The sequence below is a fragment of the Phocoena phocoena genome, chromosome 3 (assembly GCF_963924675.1).
Source record: "Phocoena phocoena chromosome 3, mPhoPho1.1, whole genome shotgun sequence".
Lineage (NCBI taxonomy): Eukaryota > Metazoa > Chordata > Mammalia > Artiodactyla > Phocoenidae > Phocoena > Phocoena phocoena.
In genome coordinates this window covers 26,441,790-26,459,876 of record NC_089221.1, presented here as the reverse complement: position 1 = coordinate 26,459,876, position 18,087 = coordinate 26,441,790, and the positions used below count along the sequence as shown (strand labels likewise).

The following is an 18,087-nucleotide window of genomic DNA, read 5'->3' as shown; positions in this document are numbered from 1 at the left end:
TTAACTACAAAGAAAAAATATTAAAAGCAACAAGGGAAAAGCAACAAATAACACACAAGGGAATCCCCATAAGGTTATCAGCTGATTTTTCAGCAGAAACTCTGCAGGCCCTGAAGGGAGTTGCAAGATATATTTAAAGTGATGAAAGGGAAAAACCTATAACCAAGAATAATCTACCCAGCAAGGCTCTCATTCAGATTCGACAGAGAAATCAAAAGCTTTACAGACAAGCAAAAGCTAAGAGAATTCACCACCACGAAACCAGCTTTACGATAATTGCTAAAGGAACTTCTCTAGGCAAGAAGTACCAGAGAAATAAAAGAGGAAGGGAAGAAAACAGACCTACAAAAACAAACCCAAAACAATTCAGAAAATGGCAATAGGAACATACATATTGATAATTACCTTAAATGTAAATGGATTAAATGCTCCAACCAAAAGACATAGACTGGTTGAATGGACACAAAAACAAGACCCATATATATGCTGCCTACAAGAGACCCATTTCAGACCTAGGGACACATACAGACTGAAAGTGAGGGGATGGAAAAAGGTATTCCATGCAAATGGAAATCAAAAGAAAGCTGGAGTACCAATACTCATATCAGACAAAATGGACTTTAAAATAAAGACTGTTACGAGAGACAAGGAAGGAAACTACACAGTGATCAGAGGATCAATCCAAGAAGAAGATATAACAATTGTAAATGTTCATGCACCCAACAGAGGAGCACCTCAATACATAAGGCAAATGCTAACAACCATAAAAGGGGAAATAGGGCTTCCCTGGTGGCGCAGTGGTTGAGAGTCCGCCTGCCGATGCAGGGGACATGGGTTCATGCCCTGGTCTGGGAAGATCCCACACGCCACGGAGCGGCTGGGCCTGTGAGCCATGGCTGCTGGGCCTGCGCGTCCGGAGCCTGTGCTCCGCAATGGGAGAGGCCACAACAGTGAGAGGCCCGCATACCACAGAAAAAAAATTTAAAAATGGGGGAAATAGACAATAACACAATAATAGTGGGGGACTTTAACACTCCACTTACACCAACGGACAGATCATCCAGACAGGAAACTAATAAGGGAACACAAGCCTTAAATGACACATTAGACCAGATAGAATTAATTGATATTTATAAGACATTCTATCCAAAAGCAGCAGAATATACTTTCTTCTCAAGTGCACATGGAACATTCTCCAGGATAGACCACAGCTTGGGTCACAGATCAAGCCTTGGTAAATTTAAGAAAACTGAAATTGTATCAAGCTTCTTTTTCGACACAGTGCTATGAGATTAGAGATCAATTACAGGGACATCCCTTGTGGTGCAGTGGTTAAGAATCCACCTGCTAATGCAGGGGACAGGGGTTTGAGCCCTGGTCTGGGAAGATTCCACATGCCGCGGAGCAACTAAGCCTGTGTGCCACAACTACTGAGCTTGCGCTCTAGACTCCGCGAGCCATAACTACTGAGCCCAGATGCCACAACTACTGAAGCCCACGCGCCTAGAGCCCGTGCTCTGCAACGAGAAGCCACCACAATGAGAAGGCTTTGCACCATGACGAAGAGCAGCCCCCACTCGCTGCAACTAGAGAAATTCCACGTGCAGCGACAAAGACCCAACACAGTCAAAAAATTAAATTTAATTAATTAATTAATTCAAAAAATAAAGAAATCAATTACAGGAAAAAACTGTAAAAAATACAAACACATGGAGGCTAAACAATATGCTACAAAATAACCAATGGATCACTGAAGAAATCAAAGAGGAAATACAAAAATACCAAGAAACAAATGACAATGAAAGCACAATGACTCAAAACCTATGGGACGCAGCAAAAACAGTTCTAATATGCAAGTTTATAGCAGTACAATCTCACCTCAAGAAACAAGAAAAATCTCAAATAAATAACCTAAGCTTACACCTAAAGCAACTAAAGAAAGAAGAACAAACAAAACCCAAAGCTAGTAGAAGGAAAGAAATCATAAAGATCAGAGCAGAAATAAATGAAATAGAAATGAAGAAAACAATAGCAAAGATCAATGAAACTAAAAGCTTGTTTTCTGAGTAGATAAACAAAATCAATAAACCTTTAGCTAGCCTCATCAAGAAAAAAAGGGAGAGGACTCAAATCAATAAAATTAGAAATGAAAAAGGAGAAGTTACAACAGACACCACAGAAATACAAAGCATCATAAGAGAATACTACAAACAACTATATGCCAATAAAATGGACAACCTGGAAGAAATGGACAAATTCTCAGAAAGGTATAAGCTTCCAAGATTGAACCAGGAAGAAACAGAAAATATGAACAGACCAATCACAAGTAATGAAATTGAAACTGTAATTTAAAATCTTGCAACAAACAAAAGTCCAGGACCATATGGCTTCACAGGCAAATTCTGTCAAACATTTAGAGAAGAGCTAACACCTATTCCTCTCAACCCCTTCTAAAAATTCACAGAAGGAACACTCCCAAGCACATTCTGTGAGGCCACCATCACCCTGATACCAAAACCAGATAAAGATGCCACAAGAAAGAAAACTACAAGCCAATATCACTGATGAGCACAGATGCAAAAATCCTCAACAAAATACTAGCAAACAGACTCCAACAACACATTAAAAGGATCATATGCCATGATCAAGTGGGATTTATCCCAGTGATGCAAGGATTCTTTAATACAAGCAAATCAATGTGATACACCATATTAACAAATTGAAGAATAAAAGCCATATGACCATCTCAATAGATGCAGAAAAAGCTTTTGACAAATTCAACACCCATTTATGACAAAAACTCTCCAGAAAGTGGGCATAGAGGGAACCTACTTCAACATAATAAAGCGCATATGTGACAAACTCACGGCAAACATCTTCTCAATGGTGAAAAACTGAAAGCATTTCCTCTAAGATCAGGAGAAAGACAAGGATGTCCACTCTCACCACTATTATTCTACATAGTTTTGGAAGTCCTAGCCACTGCAATCAGGGAAGAAAAAGAAATAAAAGGAATACAAATTGGAAAAGAAGAAGTAAAACTGTCACTGTTTGCAGATGACATGATACTATACATAGAAAATCCAGAAGATGCTACCAGAAAACTACTAGAGCTAATCAATGAATTTGGTAAAGTTGCAGGATACCAAATTAATACACAGAAATCTCTTGCATTCCTATACACTAACAAGGAAAGATTAGAAAGAGAAATTAAGGAAACAATCCCATTTACCATTGCAACAAAAAGAATAAAATACCTAGGAATAAACCTACCTAAGGAGGTGAAAGACCTGTACTCAGAAAACTATAAGATACTGATGAAAGAAATGAAAGACGACACAAACAGATGGAGAGATATACCATGTACTTGGATCGGAAGAATCAATATTGTGAAAATGACTATCCTACCCAAAGCAATCTACAGATTCAATGCAATCCCTATCAAATTACCAATGGCATTTTTCACAGAATTAGAACAAAAAATTTTACGATTTGTATGGAAATACAAAAGACCCCGAATAGCCAAAGCAGTCTTGAGAAAGAAAAATGGAGCTGGAGAAATCAGGCTCCCTGACTTCAGACTATACTACAAAGCTACAGTACTCAAGACAGTATGGTACTGGAACAAAAAGAGAAATATACATCAATGGAACAGGATAGAAAGCCCAGAGATAAACCCACACACCTATGGTCAGCTAATCTATGACAAAGGAGGGAAGAATATACAATGGAGAAAAGACAGTCTCTTCAATAAGCAATGCTGGGAAAACTGGACAGCTACATGTAAAAGAATGAAATTAGAACACTCCCTAACACCGTACACAAAAATAAACTCAAAATGGATCAAAGACCTAAATGTAAGGTCAGACAGTATAAAACTCTTAGAGGAAAGCATAGGCAGAATACTCTCTGACATAAATTGCAGAAAGATCTTTTTTGATCCACCTCTTAGAGTAATGAAAGTTAAAACAAAAATAAACAAATGAGATCTAATGAAACTTACAAGCTTTTGCACAGCAAAGGAAACCATAAACAAAATGAAAAGACAACCCTCAGAATGGGAGAAAATATTTGCAAACAAAACAACTGACAAGGAATTGATCGCCAAAATATACAAACAGCTCAGGCAGTTCCATGTCAAAAAAACAAATAACCCAGTCAAAAACTGGGAGGAAGTTCTAAATAGACATTTCTCCAAAAAGACATTCAGATGGCCAAGAGGCACATGAGGCACTAATAATTAGTGCTCAACGTCACTAATTATTAGAGAAATGCAAATCAAAACTGCAGTGAGGTATCACCTCACACCAGTCAGAATGGCTACCACCAAAAACAATCTACAAACAGTAAATGTGGAGAAAAGGGAACCCTCCTACACTGTTGGTGGGAATGAAAATTGATACAGCCACTATGGAGAACAGTAGGAGGTTCCTCAAAAAACTAAAAATAGAACTACCATATGACCCAGCATTCCAACTCCTGGGCATATACTCAGAGAAAACCATAATTCAAAAAGATACATGCACCCCAATGTTCACTGCAGCACTATTTACAATAGCCAGGACATGGAAACAACCTAAGTGTCCATCAACAGAGGAATGCATAAAGAAGATGTGCTACATATAAACAATAGACTATTACTCAGCCATAAAAAGGAAGGAAATAGGGCCATTTGATATGGATGATGTGAACAGACCTACAGACTGTCATACAGAGTGAAGTAAGTCAGAAGGAGAACAACAAATACCGTATAATATAGCTTATATGTGGAATCTAGAAAAATGGTACAAATGAACTTACTTGCAAAGCAGAAATAGAGACACAGATGTACAGAACAAACTCATGGATACCAAGGAGGGGAAGCAGGGGGTGGGATGAATTGGGAGATTAGGACTGATATATATACACTACTATGTATAAAATAGATCACTAATGAGAACCTACTGTATAGCACAGGGAGCTTTACTCAATGCTCTGTGGTGACCTACATGGGAAGGAAATCTAAAAAATAGGGGATATATGTATATGTATAATTGATTCACGTTGCTGTACAGCAGAAACTAACACAACATTGTAAAGCAACTATACTCCAATAAAATTTTTTTTAAAAATAGCCTCCAGAAAGCAGGCCATTGAGAACCACTTGTTCATAGATAAAGTGGGTAAATTTGAAACAACTGTCTTTTTTGCAGAAGAGAAAAACTGCACAGCCAACTTTAAGTTGGATTACTCTAAATGCATTGCCTCAAGATAAACATCAGACCTCTACAGCGTAAAACATTTCCATGGTCATTCCCCATCTTATTACAGAGAAGGGTAAAAATTCTACTAATTTTAAAAGTCTTATTTTTACAAAATTAACCACACTGATGACATTCTTTAGCATTTTGGGCACTTCTGTCTTTAGCTTCTTGGCTGTATCAACTTTCCTAGGACCAATGCAGTGAATCAGTTTCATGTTCTGACCTATTTTTATAACCTTACCCCGAATTTAAAATTCTAATCAAAGCAGCTGTTACCTTATATAATTTCCCCATAAAGCATTATTTTAACTAACGAAGTCACTGCCTTTTGAAAATATATCCTTTCTGGTACCTCTCTTCTTCAGTGACTCATGCATAAGTAGGTGTCCTATTGCACTAGTGAAGCAGAACGAAGCAAATCCCCTTATTTGGAACATGTGAGAAACGGCCGTACTTTTCTCAAACCATACAGCAAACTGCCACATGGCATACTGTTTCTTTAAAACTTCAGCGATGTTTCTGTGTACCTTTTAGTAGAATTTGCTGACAAAATCAGGCATTTTATTTTGTAGCTATATTGTCTTCTATGTATTATTTTAGCTATTTTTACCACATCAGTGAGGATGAGGGTTTTCCTAATGGCATGTGACGTTTTGCCTTAAGCCATTAAGTAAAAAGAAATTCCAAATAGGTTTGTAAAATATTCAGTTTACTAAAATTCTGGACTAGATTTAGTATTGCATAATTTTAAACATTGCTAAAACATTTAACACTATTTGTATTCATGGTGGATATTTAGATTTTAAATATCTTGTTAATTATCATGACTTCCTACCATCATTGGGGATTATCTCAAGTACAGTCTATGCTTACGGTGAGGTTTTTCTTTAATAATAGAGGCTGAAAGTTTGTATTTCACATAGTCTCTTTTTTTTTTTTTTTTTTTTTTTTTGGTACGCGGGCCTCTCACTGTTGTGGCCTCTCCTGTTGCGGAGCACAGGCTCCGGACGCACAGGCTCAGCGGCCACGGCTCACGGGCCCAGCCGCTCCGCGGCATGTGGGATCTTCCCAGACCGGGGCACGAACCCGCGTCCCCTGCATCGGCAGGCGGACTCTCAACCACTGCGCCACCAGGGAAGCCCCCACATAGTCTCTTGATAGCTTTGAATTTTAATTTTTTGTCTGACTTCTTGTCACTCTGAATAGATTGTCATCATTTTACCTTATAATGTGGTTGAGCACATACCAGTGGTAAAAAGAGGGTCAACCCAGCCATTTTCTTATGGTTTGCTTACACCTGCATTAATTATTTTTAATCCTCTTTTTTTTCCCCTCAAGAATTTTAGTTTATCTGTTCATTTGGTAAAGTTAATTTAAATCCTACAAAACACATACATTAATTCATAAGCCTACTTCACTGAGTGAGCCTACGTAAACTATATTTCCTTGAAATGAGTCAAAAGTGAATTAATCGGGCTTCCCTGGTGGCGCAGTGGTTGAGAGTCCGCCTGCCGATGCAGGGGACATGGGTTCATGTCCTGGTCCGGGAAGATCCCACATGCCGCGGAGCGGCTGGGCCCGTGAGCCATGGCCGCTGAGCCTGCGCGTCCGGAGCCTGTGCTCCGCAATGGGAGAGGCCACAACAGTGAGAGGCCCGCATACCGCAAAAAAAAAAAGTGAATTAATCGGTGAGAGGACCTTTGTGGATCACCTCTTCTTCCCTCAGGACACGTCACATACCACACAGGACATGGGATCCTCTGACATACAGACCGAATAAGGATGCCAGTGTCAATCCATATCTAAAGTATTAGCCAAGCTCAATTTCTTATTTTTTTAAGATAAAAACATATCTTGAGATGTTAATTTTTTCCCTTACCCCATGGATCTTCTTCTCATCCCACTTGGATGACAAACTTCCTCAAGCAAGAAGCATTTCTGGTGACTGCCATTTAAGTCCTCTCTGCCTATTCTGCTGGGTCAGAGAGGAACCTCATGAGAATGGACATCTGGACTAAATAAAACTCTTGAGTCAGGGAAAACCCTCTAGACTTGCCATGCAATTTGACAGAGACCTGTATTTAATGGAGCTTGAATTTTTAAGAAGGACACCTACTTCCTCTTGCCCTGATAACAGTTCAGACCTCCTTCTGGGACATTTGTGAAAATATATCTGTGAGCCCAAAGGTCAAAAGTTTCTTAATAAATCCTAGCTCCATTTAAATGGTCTAACTTTCAAGTCCAGCTTAAGGGCAGGACAAATAGGCACTTCAGCCTTGGAAATAGCTCGGTCCTCCCTTTCCCTCCCCTACCTCCCCAATGGCTAAATTTGAGCCCGAGAGACATTGTAAATGATAGAACCATCCTTTCTCTGGTGAAGAAAGAACCCTGAATGAGATAACATGGGGATGAATCGCTGATGCCCCTGTATCCAGGTTTCTGTGGCTCAGGGATACAAAGGACCCGGATACTCAACCTGGGGGTTGCTCTGTCCATTTCAACATTGGAAAGCCCAGTCATCCAAAATGCCACTAGAAGCCACTTCTCCACGACCATTTATTTAAAATAATATAACTTAAACTCATACCCTCAAAATCTTTGGAGGAAGATCGTATATCAAAAAAGAAGCCCATGAAGAAATCTATGTAACTGTTGAAAACCCATGTTTTATTATAACTTGCACAGAAGATACACACACACACACACACACACACACACACACACACACACACACGGTCCTGAAAATATCAGATTTTATTCCCATCAGGAGAAGGCAGCAACCCATAGTCCAACACCAAAAGACAGGAGTTCAAGTCTCTGAACCTCTGTGCTTGGCAAACAGGTTAATTAGGAACAGCGAAGCCAGGCCACATGGTTACCTGCCTCCACTCCAAAAGACTAGAGAGGAACAAGGATCGAAACAGGTGCTGAAGTTTGGACAATGACCTTTTGGAAAAGAAAAACTCTTGAGGGCATCTGGTGCTCAAAATGAGAGAATCAAAATGCTCATCACTTATTTAATACCTGGACGTGAAAATGAGGTAGAAGTCAAAATGCTTGAATATGGTCCAGGAGTGCCCAGAGAGAGAAGGGTATGAAGTCGGGCTGGTAGGACTATAATCACACTGAGATGATCTAATCCTTTTTTCCTCTTTATGGTTTACAGTTACAACAATTCTCAAAAATAATGCTAAAAGTTTCAAAGCGAGTGTCTCAAGTGGGAGATTTGGGTTTTCCATCTCCCACGGCTGCAGTCCCCCAGCAGTGGCTCTGATGGGGGTACCAGGAGAAGCAGGTCACTGGGATGAAATGAAAGAGCATCTCTGGATGGAGCTCTGCAACCTCACCCACTTTTCAATCATGAAAAGTGGCTCCTTTAATGTAATCTTTTCCCTCACAAGAACAAACAGACCTTGAAAAGCTGCTCTGTAAGTGGCCCCGGAGTTGCCTGCAGGCTGTAATTGAAGGCTCACCAAAGATGCTAGGTTTCTAAAGAAATCCACCCCATTGGCTGGCGGAGTGTTTGACATTGCCCTACTACTCACCCTTCCCTGAGGCTTTCTGATTCCAGGAGGCTTAAGCTGGGCTGGGGAAGGACAACTTCCCCCCACCGTCTGTCGCCAAGAGCTAAACACGAGTGGGCTTATCAGATCAGCTACTTACCTACTTGTAGGGGACCGGGGCTGTGAGTGTTAGGAGGGGATGTCATGGGGGGGAACAGGGATGGGGCACCTCCTGGGGGCAGCACAAGGACACCAGGTACCAAAGAGGAGAGGGATGATGCCTGAGTCCCTTTCTGCTGAGGGATGGCGCAGATGTTCCCATTCTAGAGAGAGCTCTGAAGGCTGAAAACGTCATCCTAACCCCACAGTTGAGAAACCCACACAGCTGAATGAATAATAAGCTTGACTAAAATGCCCAGCACCATTCTCGACTCCAACCACAAGAGGGCAGGCGATGGCAGAAGATGGTCTACAGCCTTGCCCGGAAAGTGCTCGGAAGACCTGAGGGAAAGTTCAGTCCAAGGGTCATCAATTACACATTTATGAAGCTGCTACAAGTTAAACTCTTGTTGAGAAGGAAGGTTCTAGATGTAACTACCATCCATTTAGAGAATGTATGTAGAAATATGTAGGAAAACTTGATTTTCTATTTGTTTCTTACAGTCAACAGTAAAGTGCAAAAAATTTTTTTTTCTAATTTCATTGGTTACTGTTTGTAGTGTTGAAGAAAAAGTTCTAGAATTTGAGCCAGAGGCCCTGAATTCTGGTCCTTGCTCTTCTCTTAAGAAGATTCTTGACCCCAGAAAACCACCTCCTGGAGCCTCAGTTTCCTCCTTGGTACGATGATAAAATAGGACTTGGATGAACTCTGGGCTGCCTTCCAGAAAACAAGACATAAAATGCAATAGCATGTGAGGAAAGCAGGCTGAGAAGAATGAAGTGGGCACGAATGTAAGGTCCTGTAATGCTCCATTGACGCCGCATCCTTGGGAATGGGCTGTTCCACGTGACGACTTTTCCAGATAATTGAATTTTAAATGCTGAAATTTGTTTTCCTTTTAACCTTCTGTAATGGAATCTTTCTGAAGTGTATTACACGCCTCTCTGGCTTCTTAAATCGAAAAATGAATATAATTTAACCTTTCCTGAATGTTCTAGGTCATCATGATGACTACCTCTTACTATATATACAGTCCTGAATAGAGCGCTGGTGCCTCTGGGCACAGTATTCGGGTAAGCAGGACCCTCGTGCGTAATGTCCCCAGAGACTATATTATAAAGCTATAATTGGCAATTCTTCCTTCCTGCAATCTCCTACATCACTACCTGCAGTCATTTCTCCAAGCAACACCTTCTAGCAGCCTCCTGACACTCTGTTTAAAATCTGCTATAACCTAGAGGGAACTCAGGGTTGCCATGGGTAACCGGTGTCTGAGCTTGTAACAACTCTAAATTTAATTTTACACGCAGTTAGTGCTGTGCTGAAGGTTACCTCTGGCCAGGGCTGACATTCAGCTGGTTCGCCCAGTAGTAACGCCCCTGTACCAGCTGGCCAGTCGCCCTGAGCTCCCCAGGTCCTCCTGCCAGCCCAGCACCCTGGCCCCTCTCCTGGGACCACATATATATCTCACACCCCAGTAACTCAAAGGTGCAGTCTGGCTCTGCGGGGCGCCAGGATACACTGGCATCCTTTCCTACAGGCTGGTACCCACGCCACAAAGGTCGCTCAGTGTTTGAATATCACCCCGGTTTCTGGGCTGAAGATCATTCCCTTTCCTGCTGAGCAAACTGACAGAGTTTTAGGCTCTTCTCTGACCCTCAAACTCAAGGGCTTTTTCTCGGTTCATGCTGTGCCCTGGGGTCAGGTCGCCTGAGGCCAACCAGGAAGGGTGTTAAAAGCTACCTTTGGGGGCTTCCCTGGTGGCTCAGTGGTTGAGAATCTGCCTGCCAATGCAGGGGACACGGGTTCGAGCCCTGGTCTGGGAGGATCCCACATGCCGCGGAGCGACTGGGCCCGTGAGCCACAACTACTGAGCCTGCGCGTCTGGAGCCTGTGCTCCGCAACAAGAGAGGCCGCAATAGTGAGAGGCCCGCGCACCGCAATGAAGAGTGGTCCCTGCTTGCCGCAGCTAGAGAAAGCCCTCGCACAGAAACGAAGACCCAGCACAGCCAAAATTAAATAAATAAATTTAAAAAAAAAAAAAAAAAAAAAAAAAAAAAGCTACCTTTGATTGAACATCTACCATGTGCCAGAGGCCTATTCGGTACATTAAATAAATCATCTTATCTCACCCACTAAATGACCCTGTTGGGGAAAGCATCAACCTCCCATGGCTGAGGTAACCTTACCACACAGCCAATAAGCGGGGCTGAGAGTCAGGTCCACCTCTCTGAGGCCCCTGTTCTTTGCTCTGTGCCCTGCTCATATGTACTAATGTACAAAATAGTCCACTTGAGGTTCACATCCTGAAAAATACATCTGAAGTGGAACATGGGCCCTTTTACTTTTCAGAAAAGGCTACTTGTTTTTATTTTGGTGTGTGGGTTGTGTTTTAATTAATTCCACATTTTGTTACCAATTTGGAACAATCTGTCCCGCAGGGAACAGATCTGGTTTACTTATAGAAAGCTAGCGGAGGGAGGGAGGGAGGGAATGGGGTTACAAAGTATCCCTTGCAGGAAATAATCTAAAAAACCTTCCCAGTTCTCCGGTCGCCAAAAAGACATATACAGAACATTCCAGAAAATCTCACCTTCCCCAGAGTAGGTATGATAGAGTCGCAGACAAAAACTTTCCTCCATGTGTTACCAGCTACGCCTGACAGATGGGGCATGTGACATCAAACGTTACTGGTATCCCTCGCCGTCTCAGAAAGTTTCCTAGAAGTTCACTCTGCGATGATGCTGTTACCGCTCAAAAGAATGAGGGGTTCCCAGCACTACTTGGGGATGCTGGAAGCAAACTGCTGACCTCGTGATTGTCAGTCAAGGAAAAAGCAGAAAGGGATCTGCAACTTGGGGACAGTCACAGGTTAAGCTTTGGAACCGGTTCTGGGGTGCAGAAGGGTGTCAAACTCATGGCTGTGAGTTCTCTGCTCTTCCCCCAGGGATGAACTTTCCAAATTGACCCTAAACGAATTTTTAAAATAAGCCAACCATGACCTCATCTTCTACACTTGGCACCTGCTTCTCCCATGCTCAGCACACATGCGATCTCTAGAGTGTTCTTTTCCGAAAACATCCACAGTGCTCTAAAGTTTCCAGAGTGACCTTGTCGGGGAGGAAATTGCCTGAATAACTCACTGGCCATAGGTGACAGGGTCAAAACATCATGTACACTAGTTTGCTAGCGCTGTCAAAATAAAGTACCACAAACCAAGTGGCCTAAGCGACAGAAATGTGTTGTATAGTTCTGGATGCTAAAAGTCCAAGATCAAGGTGTTGGCAGAGCTATGCTCCCTCTGAGTACTGGAGAAATATCTGTTCCAGGTCCCTCTCTTAGCTTCTCGTAATTCCTTGGCTTGAGGCAGCACGGCGCCAACCTTCACGTGGCATTCTCCCTGTGTGCGTGTCTATCCCCAGATCTGCCCTTTTTATAAGGACACTAGTCCTATTAGATCGGGGCCCACCTTACTCCCATACGACCTCATCTTAACTAATTACATCCGCAATGACCCTATTTCCAAATAAGGCCACGTTCTGAGGTTCTGGGGGGTTAGGACTTCAACGTGTGAATTTGGGGGGTGGGACACATGATTCACCCCATAACATCATCTAAGGGAGTTTTGAATTCTAAATCAAACTCAAGAGAAGGAACAGAACGGATTGCCCAAAAGAGTGTCCCCTATTATAATTCCAAGTGATATTGTGGATGACTTATTGTGTCGGTGAGGGGGGGGGGTGGGGGGGGCGGGAGGGATGTTAGTGTACTGACACCTGAAATCTGTTGCTTACGAGTAAAGGTGACAGGACCAAAGTATAACTCTGGTGCAGATTTGAGGTAGTACAGCAGAGAAGTTAGGAACACAGAATGTGGTGGCAGCTTGACCCAAGTTCACATCTGGTTCTCGCTTTCTTAGGTGACCTTGGAAAAGTTACGTGGCCTCTCTGTGGTCAAGGTTCTCACCTAAAGCTGTCCTTTATAAAGCTGTGCTATGTATTAAATCACAGTGGGTGGCAGAGTGTCCCTATGGTAGCAACTGCTCAATAAACAGCATTTTTACGCTACCAAACGTAAGGTAGATAGCTAGTGGGAAGCAGCCGCATAGCACAGGGAGATCAGCGGGGTGCTTTGTGACTGCCTGGAGGGGTGGGATAGGGCGGGTGGGAGGGAGGGAGATGCAAGAGGGAAGAGATATGGGAACACGTGTATATGCATAACTGATTCACTTTGTTATAAAGCAGAAACTAACACATCATTGTAAAGCAATTATACTCCAATAAAGATGTAAAAAAATAAAATAAATAAACAGCATTTCTTATAATTATGCCAGAGAACTAAGGAGTGAATCTTGAAAAATCGACCTCGTGTCTCTGCTGTCTTGTGAACTTGCCGGTTGTTACGGGTATTGGGGAGTCAGGACTCCAGGAGCCCTTGCCTCATAACTTGATTCACTTTCATACTGTCTTGAAGACCAAGCAGAGGGTCTTGGCCTTCTCCTTCTCCTACCCCTACATCTGAGGGGTTCTGGGTAGACCTTCCCTTACCTGGCCCTTCACCGTCCAGCACACACACAATAGCCCCATCAGAGAAGGGAAGTTCAGAACCATGACTGTTCACTAGTAGGAAAGTTATGTTTGGAGGATTTACTTCCTTAGCCATGGAAAATTCCTGGAAGCCCAGTACAGTAACTGTTTCCTTAGTTTCTGTATTCTCGATGCTCTGGCGTTTGGGGCTTTGATCCTGGAGAGACTGCCTCCCCCGTCCCCTCCCCCCAACCACCCTGGGGCCAGCTAATTCCTAGATATAGCAAACAATTCCCCTGGGAATGTGCCTTTGCTACACTAACCAGCCAGCCCAGAGCCCACACCCAGGCTGTCTTCTTTATCAAACTCTTACACATCAAGCCCATACGTCCCTGTCTAAATCACCTGGGGTCAGGTACTGGACAACTAGAGACCACCCCTATAGCTCAGAGCCTGCCAAAATTACTCAAACTATCCTATCCTAGGATTACTCAGTGTACCTACCATGCCTCGCCCAATCCATCCCTTGAAACCCCCAATAAAGGCTTTGGGCCGTGCCTTCCCCTCTCCCCGCTCTGCCTCCTGACCGACGCTGGTGTTTCCCCCTGTGGCCCTGCAAAGTGTGCTGTGCTCCCTGTTTCTAGGGATCTGTGAGCATAAACTTCTTCCTTCATGACAGTCGTTTCCCCGTCTGCAGGTCTTACCATACTGGATTCAAACAAATCCCAGGCACATTTTAGAACACCCACAGGCCTGTTCCTTGACCTTTTTCCTATTTCCATTCCCCAAGCTCCTCTTCTTCAGCTATTTTAGCCCAGATGCCAACTGGCCACACCTGCCTGAATGTTTCTTCCTGACCACCCTAGGTGGAGTGGTGCACTGGATCGGGTATCCAGCTGGGAGTCAGCAGAGGGAGAATGAGAGTCGGCTCTGCCAGTTATCACTGGCTGGGCATCACGGGAACACTACTTCACCTCTGCGGGCTTCTGGAACCAAAACACCAGCTCAGGTGGCCCAAGTGAAATGTTTCATAGATCTCTCCTAATATGTTAGCAAAGGCGGCGAACTTCCTTCCCATCCCCACTCTGCTATCCTGACACACTTACCCAGGGTCTCAAAGCTAGTTTCCAGAAGACCTGTGGAGAGAACCCAGAATCCCAGGCTCAGTCCTACTGCTTCTTCCATCACATCATACTTGCTCCTTCCTCAGAGCTTCCATGAAAGGGTCTAGTGCTTTGTTCCATCTTCTCATGATCCTGAGCCCATCACCTTTCTAATCTTCTGTATCTTCTTTCTTTGCAAAATGGGCATCATCCTATCACTTGCTCCAACAAGTAAATTAAAATCGCCAAGGAATCTTCCCCTGTAGCTGTCAAACCATCTTATTCCAGGGCCAGATGTACTTTCAGAGCGTGGGACAGAAAACTTTGCCTCTTAAAGACTCCACAGCCTTAAGTAGTACAAGAGAAGAGCTTCCTAAACAGATAAGGAACATTTCCCAAGTATGGGAAGACTTTCTCCAACGTCCTAAAGACTCCACCAATCTCCTGGATAAGAAAATCCCAGTCTTCCAAAACACTCTCCACGTACAATAGTCATCCTGATGCTTTTATTGAGAACGATTTATTGTACTAGACATAGTACTAAGCCCCACATGTGCATTATTTCATCATTTAGTCATTGTTATCAATAGATATTTGTTCTTATTTCACAGATGGGAAATCAGAGTCTGAGAGGGATGATTTTCCCAAGGTCGACCAGCTGGTAAGTGGGGAAACCTGGGGAGGCAGCCCCGGTTGTCTGGCTTCAGAGCTGCAGCTCCTGACCACAGCACTCTCCTGCTGGATGTGCCCTCCATGCTCCTCCTGCTACCTCTCCATCCAAACCCACTCCTTTCAAATCAGACAGCTGCAAATGATGAGGACATTCAAGAATAGCTTTGAAAGGGCTGCCTCATAGAGATCCCCACTTCTAACCCTAAGGAACCCACCACCAGGGAGTAGAGTCACCTTATCAAGTCCTTGTAGCATCTTGAGTGCTACGGTGGTCAGCATTGCTTCTTTGCTAAGAGCAATCTCTAATCCCAAATAAAAACATTTATCTGCAACATCACTCCTTGAAAATGAGCAGTTATCTCCCAGGAACTGTCAGTTAGGCACTCAGCCATTAGCCAAGAGCATCCCATCAGTCCAAGAGGCAACCCAAAGGAAATACTAGTGAAGGTGTCTACTGAGTAAATACTCACATCAACCAGCCAGCCCTGTGCTATGTCCTTTCCATGAACTGGCCCGTTTAAACTCAGACCACGTTGCATGTGCCTAATGACTTCTTGTTTGACGCCCCCGCCCCATATCCACTCTCCGCCCTTTTCTACCCTGCCTTTTGTCCCAGGAGGCTCACACATATGAACAACATCAGTGGGATCCCTTGCCCCTGGCTGATTCCCACTGATGGGAAGCTCTGGTAGGAGACGGAAGGGAAGGAAAAGATTGAAGTCAAGGTATTTTTGCACTGTTTTTCTCTCTTCAAGGTCTTCTCGGGTTAGATGTGTCCCCCATCAAAAGGTCACCATGATTTCCAAGGTGCCCTTCTCTCTATGATCCTCTCCTTCTGGGATATAGGAGACATCCATCCTCACAGGAGCCCCTGAAGGCTTGACAAAACTTACGCATCTCAGAATATCTTCAAACTTCTCTTTTCCTGTCTCTTTCATATATACCCATCGTTAAAACCCTGGTGTGCAGTAATGGATTAACTTGGCAGGTTTGGGGTATTCAATACCTGTGCATTCCAAAGAAAGGAATGTCCCTTGACCAGCTCCTGGGAGGTAACGTCTAAGCTCTTGAAATATCCTGCCTGATAAGACTTGTGTCTTTGTATACCTGGGGCCTTGGGCCACACCAGATAGTTTATGCTAATAATGTGATCTATGATGGCGGCTTTGGGCCATGTGTTACTAGTTTGGTCTCTGAAAGGACTGGATACTTAGTAACTAAGGTCAGCTACACAGGCATGGAGTGCTTGTGTGACTGACCTCCAATAAAAAATCTGGACACCAAGGCTTGGGCAAACTCGCCTGGTTAACAATACTCCGTTAAGTGTTGTCACACATCATTGCTGAGAGAATTGAGTGCTTCTGTACAGCTCTGCTAGGAGGGGACAACTGGAAGCTTGTTCCTGGTCTCTCCTGCACTCTACTCTATGCACCCTTTACCTTTGCTGACTTTAATCTGATTCCTTTCATTGTGATAAACTGTAACTGTGAGTATAATAGCTTTTCTGAGCTCTGTGAGTTCCCCAAGTAAATCACTGAAGCTGAGAGTGGTCTTAGAGACCCTAACTCACCCAGAAAACAACAGAACAGTCCAATCGTAACTTACTGCCACGGTAGGTTGTCACATGGGTAGAAAACAGAAATATGTTCATTCAGATAAGATCCAAATGGATCTTCCAGGATGGGGAAACTGGCGGGGTGGGGGATTATCTAAAGACATTTCTAAGCATCTCAAGGGTCTTCTGGACTGTGAGTCTGTGACAAAGGTGATATGGGACAGGCAGATGGAAACATAACCAGGACCTAATCTCTGTTGCTCCGATTAGAGGTGAGATGCTAGGTTGAATGGAAAAGAGGGTCTAACTCAATGTGACATTTCCCATACTTTTATCATGTACTGTTTCTCTTCTTTCTAACCCAAGTTTCAAGGAAAAAGGAGAAACTTTGAGCCTGAGTCTTCTAAGAGATAAGGAAGCAAAAAGAGAAACACATAAATACCAAAAAACTTCAACTTAGAGTGTGTATTTTCCCTCTGTAAGATAAATGCCACTGGCTAATCGCCACAGTAGGACTCACAGCCCTCAGCAGCCGCCGATCCCAGCATCAGGCATAAGTGAACCACAAGGGTTCCGCATCCTGCCCCCACGCCAGCTGGCACTCCCCACTCACCTGGCCCCAGTGACGTCAACTCCGACCATCAGCTGCCCATTCAGGGAGAGGATCTCATCCCGCAGTCGGACTTTCCCACTCTTCCCTGCCGGGCTGTTCTTCCTCAGCTCTGTCACCCAGATGCAGCCCACATCCAGCACGGGGCCCTGGTGGGTTTTCCTCTTCTTGCCCCCTCTGCGCTTTTCTCCATAGTCCCCGAAAACAGGGATGTTCCCAAAACTAAGGCCCACGGTCTCTGCGTCCCCCAGCTCCTTGGCGAGGTACACAGTACAGATCTCCATCCCCGTGGGGCTGTGGTCAGGTGGGACCGCACTCTCGTCCACAGCAAAGTTCAGCTGGATGTACTCCTGCAGCTTCCGGATGGCCGCCTGGCAGAGGCGCTGCTCCGGCCCGGCCCCGCCCTCCCGCAGGCTGTTCTGCAGCCACTGGTAGAGGAGGGGCAGGTGCAGCCCAGCATTGTCCTGGGTGATGGGCATGGTTGGCGACTCCCAGACGCCAACATTATGAGAGAACCTACTCCTGGGGGCTGGGCCCTGTGGGGCCCCTCGTCCCACGGGAACGCGGGCTGTCCTCAGCTTTGCCTGTGCTCATGTTCAGGCTGGCAGACAAGCCTAAGGAAGACCTACTCTAGTTCTGGCTGTTTGCTTTGGCAAGAGGAGGATGGGACACGATTAAAACAACAGTGGAACAATCACTGGGCCCAGAGTGTCAA

General features: G+C 44.1%; 1 protein-coding gene across 1 annotated transcript in view; it reads right to left on the bottom strand.

Moving 5' to 3' along the window:
* PDZD2 (PDZ domain containing 2) overlaps positions 1-17,851 on the bottom strand; it is a 237,287-nt gene extending 219,436 nt beyond the window's left edge. The window contains exon 1 of the mRNA XM_065873632.1: positions 17,376-17,851. Within this exon, the coding sequence (XP_065729704.1) occupies positions 17,376-17,851 (476 nt within the window). The remainder of the gene's footprint in view (positions 1-17,375) is intronic.
* Between the last annotated feature and the right edge of the window lie 236 nt (positions 17,852-18,087).